This window comes from Vespa crabro, chromosome 10 (assembly GCF_910589235.1).
Source record: "Vespa crabro chromosome 10, iyVesCrab1.2, whole genome shotgun sequence".
In the NCBI taxonomy this organism is placed as follows: domain Eukaryota; kingdom Metazoa; phylum Arthropoda; class Insecta; order Hymenoptera; family Vespidae; genus Vespa; species Vespa crabro.
The window spans coordinates 5,996,313-6,006,991 of record NC_060964.1 but is presented as its reverse complement, the minus strand read 5'-3'; the positions used below and the strand labels follow the sequence as shown (position 1 = coordinate 6,006,991).

General features: G+C 33.4%; 1 protein-coding gene across 10 annotated transcripts in view; it reads right to left on the bottom strand.

Moving 5' to 3' along the window:
- The window catches only part of LOC124427571 (nephrin), a 421,612-nt gene extending 412,728 nt beyond the window's left edge, over positions 1 to 8,884 (bottom strand). For 5 of the 10 annotated variants that reach the window (XM_046970661.1, XM_046970659.1, XM_046970662.1 and 2 more), the window contains exons 1-4: positions 7,288 to 8,547; positions 6,940 to 7,129; positions 5,137 to 5,961; positions 4,905 to 5,061 (exon numbers count right to left, since the gene is read on the bottom strand). In XM_046970661.1, coding sequence (XP_046826617.1) covers positions 4,905 to 5,061; positions 5,137 to 5,175 — 196 coding nt within the window. In that variant the 5' untranslated portion in view covers positions 5,176 to 5,961; positions 6,940 to 7,129; positions 7,288 to 8,547. Of the gene's footprint in view, positions 1 to 4,904; positions 5,962 to 6,939; positions 7,130 to 7,287; positions 8,548 to 8,703 lie in introns of those variants that run through there. The other 5 variants (XM_046970665.1, XM_046970660.1, XM_046970663.1 and 2 more) reach the window with 5 other exon arrangements.
- Between the last annotated feature and the right edge of the window lie 1,795 nt (positions 8,885 to 10,679).

Below are 10,679 nucleotides of genomic sequence, written 5' to 3'. Positions count from 1 at the left end.
TTCTATAATGGCGTTCTACCAATGGCAAAGAATGATATATCATATATATCTTTACGTGTGAAGGAAAACGAAAAAAAAAAAAAAAAAAAAAAAAAAAGAAAAAGAAAGGGAAAGAAGGAAAACAAAGGAAGGAAGGAAGAAAGAAAAGTAGGAAGGAAGAAAAGGAAAAAGAATGAACTGACATCCGCCAAAAAAAAAAAAAAAAAAAAGAAAACTTACAGAGAGTGAGAGAGAGAGAGAGGAAGAAGAGGAAAGAAGAAAAAGAGAAACAAAAATGAAAATTGCAATTTTCTCCAAGTCAATAGTATTAAACGATCCGATCGGATTATATATTCTTGGATAAGGACAATGGGAACGAATTATATATTTTTTTTTCTCTCTTCTTTCTTTCCTTTTTACCTTTACTCACGCGTTGTAAGAAATTAAAAAGAAAGAAAGAAAAAAACATCTATATATACATATGTATAGGAAAATAAAAAATAACAAAAAGAAAGAAAAAAGAAAGAAAGAAAAAAAAAAAGAAAAGAAAAGAAAAAAAAGAAGAGTAGGGAATAGCAAGCAAACAGAACGATTATCGCTCGTTTAACCACGGAAAAGATTAGAAGGGTTTATAAAGGTGATAGGAAAAAGGTAGGGAAGGGAAGAAAGGAATGTGAAGGGAGAGGTGAATTGAGATGGCCCGAAAGGGTGTGAGAGAAAAAAATATCATAGCTTTTACTCGAACATTGTGGTAAAGGAAAGGAAAATCTGTCTACTAGCGATAAAAGGGTCCCAACGAGGAGACATGCTCTCTTGCTCTCATTTGCAAGCAAATTCCGAGGGTTCTCTGGTCTTCTATCTTCTCAATACTATCTCTCTCTCTCTCTCTCTCTCTCTCTCTCTCTATATATATATATATATATATATATATATATATATATATATATATATATTACGTGTTTGCAAACGATACTATCCATCCACCCTCGCGGAAGCAGGAACAGCATGCACGCAAAATCATTCGAAAAGCTATTGGCCGCTGTTGAAACGGCGTTATCCGCCTAGACACGCTTCGATGCTAACCTACCGCGAATAGGTTGGAAAAAGCGTATTTTTGAAATCGTTGCCTGGCTTATCAGATAGCGAATAGTAGTACTACTACTACTACTACTACTACTACTACTACTACTACTAGTAGTAGTAGTTTAGTCAGTCTACGCGCACAAACCAACAACGTATCGGATACGATACGGATACGGATACGGATACGATAAAATACGAGGAGAAAATTCTTCAACGAGAAAATTTCTATCATTTCTATCGTTTCGATGCATTTTCATGCTAATCATTGTTTTCTCTCTCTCTCTCTTTCTCTCTCGTTATCTCTCTCTCTCTTTTTTTTTTTTTTTTTTTTTTTAAAACGTTCGTCAAAAACGTTACGATCGTATAAGAATATATAGATATATATGTCTCATCATTGATTACATCTGAACGAATGAAATTGAAATTCATGAATAAACGGATGATCCATCATTGATTATCTCTGATCTTTTTCTTCTTCTTCTTCTTTTTAAAAGGTATAAAGTATAAAAAAAAAAAAAAGGAATAGAAATAAAAATAAAAATCGTTCATAGGCAGCAAACTCGACGTGATTAGCATTTGGTATGAAATTTATACTTTTCTTTTTTTTTTTTTTTTTTTTGTTTTTTCTTTTTCTTTTTTTTCCCCCAAGTATAAACGATAAAAGAATTATTATACATGCGAGAATGAAAATGTCCTTATAATAATAATCGTTTTATAACATACAGGTTTATAGTTTTACCGTCCTACCTATTCTACTTTCTGTAAAATATCATAACCGGGGGTAATGGGAAAAGAACCACGCCTTGTTAAACGTAATAGTTTCTGAGAAAATGCTTCCAAAAGAAACCCTTATGTAGCATAACGTCTTTGTGAAAACGGTTTACCGCAGCCAAAGTTTCGCTCTCCGTCAGATGTATAATACATACATAGATATATACACATATATGTATACTACACGTAGGTGCATACATACGTACGAGGTCTCCTTCGACAGATTACGTTGCGTTTTTCGGAGTAGAGAAAGAAAATAGTATGGAACGATCAAAAAGAAAGAGAAAGGGGGGGGGGAGAAAAAATAAAATAAAATAAAAAAAACTAAGATATTTTATACGTGTGTGTACAAAAGTTATGTGTACAAAAATGATGATAACCACAGTGTCTACAATATTTTCGTCCTATTGCCAGCCCCTCCCCCACCTACCCCTTATCGTACACGTTTTACATTGGACGGAATTAATGTAAATATTGAAATAATTACCCTACGTGATTCCTTCTTTTGTTTAATAGGAATTAGATTTTAATGCGCGGAAAATGTTTGTTAATAAACGATTTTCTTTCTTTCTTTCTTTTTTTCTTTCTTAACATAGTTATATAAATTTTATAATTGGTTATATTCTCTAAATAAAATTAATATATATTAACGAAGAGTTGGACGAAATAATACGAAGAGACGATATTTTCTTTATTTTATCTAACCTTTACCTGTATCTATCATTGATCATAATCAATGATCAAAAATACGAGTTACGAATTAAAATCTTTCTTCGACCTTTGACCCCTAACCTTCTTTTCGTGAAAAAAAAACAGAAAGTGAAAGAGAGAAAGAGAGAGAGAGAGAGAGAGAGAGAGAGAGAGAACGTCATTCAATAACTCTAATTATAATTAAATAATAAGAATAAAAAAGAGAAAGAGAAAAAAAAATCAAGGATGTTAAAAGGGTCGACAGTAAAGGGTTGATTAAATTATTATTCGTATAACATATTATACGAATGATTTAACGAGGGTAATTTTGAATAGAAATCAGTTGGATTGACGGTCGAGGTCGAGGACGTTTCTCACGTTAAAGTAAAAATCTGAAAAATCTATTAAAATTGTTACCTCCGCCTTTTTTTTCTCTTTTTTTTTTTTTTGTTTTTTTTGTTTTTTTTTTTTTTTTTTTTTTTTTTTTTTACATTATTATAACTCGCGTAACGCAACGTCAACGTACGAAAATCAAATCAATTTGGTTACAACGCAAAAACGTTTTCTTCCTTTTTCTTTTTTTGTTTTCTTTCTCTCTTTCTTCATTTTTACTTTTTCTTTCTTCGTTTTTTCTTTTTTTTTTTTTTTTTTTTTTTTTTTTTTTTTTTCCCCTATATCGTAAAGTAAAAAAGAAGACACAAAGATCAAATCAATCTGCGGGGTTGAAAGTTGGGGATGGTTGGCGGGGTGGTAAACCAAATGCATTTTCCTTTTCGTAATGGAAAGAAGACATGTATGCACACCCACATATTCAAAGATAAAATGTAAGAGAGAGATAGATAGATAGATAGATAGATAGATAGATAGAGAAAGAGAGAGAGAGAGAGAGAGAGAGAGAGAAAGAAAGAGAGAGGGAGGGAGGGAGGGAGAGACAGAGAAAAAGACAGAGAGAAAGAGAAAGCATAGGAAAACGCTACGATTGAAATTTAATCACGAAATGATGACGACAGCGATATCTCGAATATATCAGGAATCTCTCTCTCTCTCTCTGTCTGTCTCTCTCCTTTCTATCTCTCTATTCCCAAATTTTATTTTATTTTCTTTTTTTTCTTTTTTTTTTTTCAGGCTAAAGCTTTCACGCAATGCTCATCTACTGGCAATGGAGAAATATCGTTGTTCCGCTGCAACAGCATTTCTGCAAAGGAATTTGCTTTTCCCGAATGATTCTCTCTCTCTCTCTCTCTCTCTCTCTCTCTATCTCTCTCTCTCTCTATCTCTATCTATCTATCTACCACCATCGGGGAACACAATAAAATATCGTAATTCGTGTGAACGCATTATTATTCGACTGGTTGTTATCCACGGTGGCGAATTTAAACGTTTTAAAACGTTGGTAAACGCGCGAATCACAAAGTTTTATTTCAAACGCGAGCTTTTTCTTTCTTCTTCCTCTTTTTTTTTTTCGTTCTTTTTTTCTTTTTTCTTTTTTTCTTTTTTTTCTTTTTTTTTTCTTTTTTTTTTTCTTTTTTGTTAATTTCTTTCCCATCGTTTTTTAATTTTTTTCTTTTTTTATATATATATATATTTTTGTATTTTTTATTTATTTATTTTTTTTTTATTTTTATTTTTTTCTTTTTTTTTTTTTTTTTGTTTTTTTTTTTAATACACACGCATATATGTAGAGATATATGACCGCTTATGAAAAGCTCAGGAAAGAAAATCAGATATAAACGCGTATATCTGTCGGTCATCATCTATCTATCTATCTATCTATCTATCTATCTATCTATCCATCTATCTATCTATCTATGTATATATCTATGCACGCATATATGAATAAGTAGTACTTCCTCGTTACAATGGACAAAAACACTTAACACGACAAATCATTGAAAATAAATATAGTCCGATAATGTGTATTTGAGAATTGAATAAATTTATTATGTTCTTTTTATCGAGAGGGTTATTACTTAAATCTTATATATCAAAAAAAAAATAAAAAAAAATAAAAAAAAATAAAAAAAAAATATATATATATATTCGATTCAAGAACTTCAAGTGATGTCGAGGTCGATTTTTTCTTTTCTTTCTTTCTTTGTTTTGTCAAAAAAAATAAAAAAAAAAAAAAAAAGAAAAAAAACGACACTATAACGACTCTATATAAACGTTCTCGCCGATGAAACCTTTTCAAACGGCGCATAATTTGGCGCGTTTCGTTTTTCCAATTGGGGAAAGGGAAAGAAAAAGAAAGAAAAACAAAAAAAAACAAAAAAAAAAAAAAAGAAAAAAAAAAGAAAAGGCGACGGCGAATCGAAAAGTAAAAAAAGATATAATACGCAATAAGGGCAATGTAAAAAATATGTAATATAAAAAATAAATACCTTTTGCGATAGGCGCGATGCATAGGGCGAAGAAAACGATGATCCTCGTAATTGGCATGACGTCCGGATAATTTAATTTCATGTCCAAGAACGTTTTATATGATGAAACACTATGATAAACACATAGACGTGTGACCGTAGCACAGAAATATAATTCCTATGGTAAAAAATTGATGATGATGTCGTCGTCGTTGTCGTCGTCGTCGTTCTTTTATAATCGACGATAACGAACTTCGTCCGCTTGATTTTCTCTTCGATAGAAAAATCTCATTTATCGAAGGGACGACGCGCGACACAGAGTGAAAGGAGAGAAAAAGAAAAGAAAAGAAAAGAAAAGAAAAGAAAAGAAAAGAAAAATAAAAGCCACTGTCTTGAATGATCACAATCGATGATAATATTGAAAATGATAATATAAAATGTCCTTCCTTCTTCTTTCGTGCGCACTCCTTCCAACAAACGCACAAATTCACGAACGAAGGAACGAGCGCACGGAGGACACACCACACGCACGTACACTGCACACAGATGAGATAACGACGAGGAGACACTCGATCGATCGATCAAACGATCGATATCAATTGATCGATCTTTGTTAAAAATATCCGTAACGATTTCGTCGTGATTTATGTAATCTAATAACACTGATATTTAGTTAAATGAACACAAAAGGAAAAAAAAGAAATCGAAGAAACGTTCGCAACGTATCGGCGTAATAATAAATAATAATACGATTGTTTGAGATAAGAACAACAGTATATCTCGTAATTAATCGTTATGAAGAGAGAGTATTATATTATAATAAATATTTCCTCTCCTCTTCTTATTCTCTCTTCGTCCTTTCTCCTTCACCTTCTACTCGCGTCCGTTCCTCACGACCGCCGATGTCCTACTGGCAGCCAAATTCAAGATCCACCTCTGTGCGTCCCCCCCCCCCCACGTCGCCGTCGCCGACGTTGCCACCACCGCCAATCTCCCTCGTTCCACTTTATGGGCGTGTTTACCACGCTCGCTTCTTTCTCATATAAACACACACACGCGCGCGCACTCACGCACACCGCTATTTACATGTGCGAAAGAGAGTACGTAAGTAAGTGAGTGAGTGAGTGAGTGAGTGATAGAGATAGAGATAGAAATAGATAGAGAGAGAATCAACGGATTTTTTTGTCGGTTACAATTCGCGAAAAAGGATATATATATACATTTATATAATATATATATATATATATATATATATATATATATATATATTCTTGTTTAATCCTTTCCAAGAAAAAAAAAAAAAAAACGGGAATACATTTACTTCTTGGTACTAACGTTCGACGATCGTCGATTGTTCGTAACGGAAAAAAAGTAACGGAAAAAAAAAGAAAAAAAAAAAGAAAAAAAAGAGAAAAAGAAAAGAAAAAGACGAAGAAAAGTAGAGAGAAAGAAACAAAACCAAAAGTGGAATAAGAGATTTTTACACGATTTCGTGGAAGTAAAAGAAATTAGAGTAAAAGAAAAAAGAAAAAAGAAAAGAAATAAGATATCCTCCTTCGCGAACGAAAACGAAAATCTATTATTGGATCGCGACGATTTCTTGAAATTATAAAAAACGGATTTCGCTTTTCTTTTCTTTTCTTTTTTTTTTTTTTTTTTTTTCTTTTTTTATATATGTATCTACTTTTCTTTAGACGTTCTCTAAAACCATTGCTGAGAAAATCGATCTTTCATTCTTATTCTTTTTTTTTTATTTCTCTCTCTCTCTCTCTCTCTCTCTCTCTCTCTCTCTCTCCCACAATCTTAAAATTTCTAAAAAAATAAAAGAAAGAAAGAAAGAAAAAAAAAGAAAAAAAAAAAAAGAAAATTCCTTCGTCTGTCTCGTTGCCCGTAATATTTTATCCTCTTTTTCTCCTTTTCTATATTTGTTTTACTCTCTTCTTTTTTTCTTTTTCTTTTTTTTTTTTTTCTTTCTTTTTTTTCTTTTTACTACGATCGATAAGACGCAAAATTAATCGCAATTATTAATCCCAACAATAACACGTTTTATATGCACCTTAAACGTCATACGTATTATACAAAATACGTATTTTCTTTTTTCCTTTCCTTTCCCTTTCCTTTGTCGTTCTTCGATTTATTTTATTTAAATTTTCTTTTTGTTTATTTTTTTTCTCTTCTCTTCTTTCCTATCTCTTACGATCTTCCAGAAGAATATATAATCCTTTATCGATGATTGTCTGACGTTGCTATCACAAATATGAGAAAAGATAACGTTATAGGTGTAACGTTATCTCTCTCTCTCTCTCTATATATATATATATATATATATATATATATATATTATACTGATAAACGACACTTGAACAACGATTACAATGATAAAAAGTTTCTTCATAGATCTAACCGTTAATTTATATTTTGTCGAAGGATCGCGAGCGAACGAATCCTTCCGTCCGTCCTTCGCGTAGAATTTCTTCGTTTAAAAAAAGAAAAAAAAAAAGAAATAAAGAAAAAAAGAACTTATAACGTTAACTAAATAAATCGCGTACGATAAAACGAAAACTTTCGTAACACATGACACCATACATTTCGTTCGCAAAATTCGTAAAGGACAAAAAGAAAAAGCGCGAATCAAAGCAGCCAAAGGATGGTCCTTCCTTCCACTCCTTCCTTCTTTCGTTTGAAAGAAAAAAAAATAAAAAAAAAAAAAAAAATAAAAAGAAAAAAAAAATAATAAATAAATAAAAAAACGAGGAAGGGAAAGAGGAAAGAAAAGAAAAAAAGACGTACAACACGATCGTAGAGATCGTGTGTCGTTTTGGAAATAACGACAGGTTAAATGTATCACGAATCGGCGGCACGCCTTGTCGCGAATCCTTCGAAGCACATCGACCTTGACATCACCGTTTAACAAGAAATTCTTCGTATACTTCGGTATACTTCGTTATACTTCGTATCAATACGACGATACTTGTTATATGTATGTTCGTTTCGTTTTATTTATCCTCTCTTCCTATTATCCGTCGCAATAATTGCATCGACCACTCCTTTAAAATCCTTCTTCTTTTTATTCTTATCCTTCTTTTTCTTCTTCTTTTTCTTCTTCTTCTTCTTCTTTCTATTCCTTCTCTTCTTGTTCTTCTTCTTCTTGACGTTGTCAATGTCGTCGGATTTCCAACGAATTTTCGCGCTTTCTCACTCTCACTTCTTGCTCTCTTTCACTATCTCCCTCTATATCCATCTAACCATCCATCCATCTATCCATCCATCCATCCATCCATCCAACTATCTATCTATCTATCTATCTATCTATATCTCTATCTCTTTAGCTTCGGTTTGTCGAGAAAATCTATTTATCGTGATAATAAAGAGACAAGCCGAAGGAATATATTTTCGAAGGAATAAAAGGAGAGAGAAAAGAAGGAAGGAGGCAAAGAGGAATAAAAAAAGAAAAAAAAAAAAAAAAAGAAAAAAAAATGAAAGAAAAAAGAAAAGAAAAAAGGAAAACGGAAAGAAAGGGAAAATTCAAAGGGAGAACGATAGTATGAATTAAGTGTGAGATAAAAACAAAAAAAAAAAAAAATAAAAGTAAATAAAAAAGAAATGAATTATATGTAATGAGGCTTTAAGAAGGAAGAGAGATTGATATTGAGATTGAGAGAGAAAGAGAGAGAAAGAGAGAGAGAGAGAGAGAAAGAGAAAGAGAGAGAGAAAGAGAGAAGAGCCAATCGTCGTTTTTTTTTGTTTTTCTTTTATCTTTTTTTTTCTCTTTGTTTTCTTTTTTACTACTACTATCGTAAATGTAACAAACTCTCCGTACGTAAGTATAAAGCCCGTAAGGACGAGCCGTCAAGTGAACGCGTATAAACCGCCGGCCGGCCGCTCGCTTACGCGGGAGTGTGAGCACTGGTGGTACTCCTCTGAGAGAGGGAAGGAGGCCTCTGCCCCCGCAGAGATCGACGGAGACTACCGAGTATAACCGAACGCGACCGAACGACGGCTACGAGCAGCATCCGAACTACTGCGGTTATATCAACCCCCAGGACCGCTTCTCGCTTCGTCTTCGTATGCGCACGCATATATCCGTCCGTCCGTCCGTCCGTCAGTTAGTTAGTCCGTCCGATCGCAGCGACGTCTGGACCAAGACACGTACTATGCTTGACCAAGAAAATATCCGAAGTAAGAAAAATCATTTAATCGATCATTTAATTTCTCTTATTATCCGATACTCATTACTATCGTCTATTTATTTGTTTATTCTCTCTTTTTTTTTTCCTTCTTTCGTCCTTTTTTTTTCTTCTACACAATTTCTTTCCCTTTCAATCGTATTCGACGGCGAGGAGATTGCGGAGCTGCGGGAGGTAATAAAGATAAAGAAAGAAAGAAAGAAAAAAAGAAAAAAAAAATGAAAATATATTCATGTTTTTATTTCTCTTTCTTTCTCTTTCTTTCCTTTCTCTTTCTCTCTCTCTCTCTCTCTCTCTCTCTCTCTCTCTCTCTCTCTCTCTCTCTCTCTCTCTGTCTGTCTGTTTCTCTGTCTCTATCTATCTTTCTTGACCGAGGCGGGGTGAACGAGTACTGAGATGAAAGAGGTGGGGAAAAAAGTAACAATTTTTTTCTCTTTTCTCTCTCTCTCTCTCTCTCTCTCTCTCTCTCTCTTCCTCTCTCCCTCTCTCTGTCTCTCTCTCTTCTCTATATTCCTCGTTCTTGTTCGTTCACGGGCAAGGCGCGGAGTCAACGAGAACGAACACCTCACAATAATATTTTCCTTTATATATCTCTTTTAATTCGTAGAGCAGAATAACGGCTTTGTTCTTTTCTCATGAATGATCGGTACAAAAGGAAAATAAATTGTTCGTAACATTTTTCTCATTGGTGCATTCATCTTTAACGTGTCCGTTATCGATACGTCGATAAAAGATAAATTGGATTTACGCTTTATAACTGACTTTTTAACTGCGTGCACGACTTCTGGGTTTATATATTTTTTTTTCCCCCTCCTCGCCCTTTTTTCAACCTTTTCCTTTTTTTCCTTGCTTTCATTTTTTTTACTCAGCTAAACAATAAACTCCCGTTTATCCGAATGAGTACTATCGTCGGGATTTCAATTTTTCCTTTTTTTTTTTTTTTCTTTTTGAATCGAACGGCTTTGTTACATGCTCGCCAAAAGCGATATCGTAAGCTTTTCGATGATTTCATTTCTTTTTTCTTCTTTCTTTTCATTTCTTTTTTCTTTCTTTCACTACTCTCTCTCTCTCTCTTTCTATCTCATTTTTTCTTTAGAACGTTTTAACTTCGATCCTAATAACGAGATGAGACGTTGACTCTGGGGAGTCCTTTCGAATACGCTGTAAACACCGACACTCCTTTCGTAGCTAATTAGATGTGTTTCCCTCTCTCTCTCTTTCTCTCTCTCTCTCTCTCTCTCTCTCTCTCCCTCTCTCTCTCTTTCTCTCCTCTTCTTTTTCTCAAAGTATGTAGTAAAATAACCGCTTTATTTTTAAGTCTACCGATAATATCTCACTCAAAAGATTTTACTCGTGAATCATCGTAGGATCTCCCTATACACTCTTTATCTACATATATATATACTTACATAAGGTAAGTACTTACACAGATATACATACCTTCTCGCAATTCATGCTGATGTTTTCGTTCTACCTAGATACACTACTTGTGTACTACAGAGTCTTTTTTGAAGACTGAGGAAATACGTTACACACGTTCCTACGGATGATACTTCGCATTTTCGCTTCTACCCCTTAGGCGTCTATTCCATGTTCGTGACTTTAACGT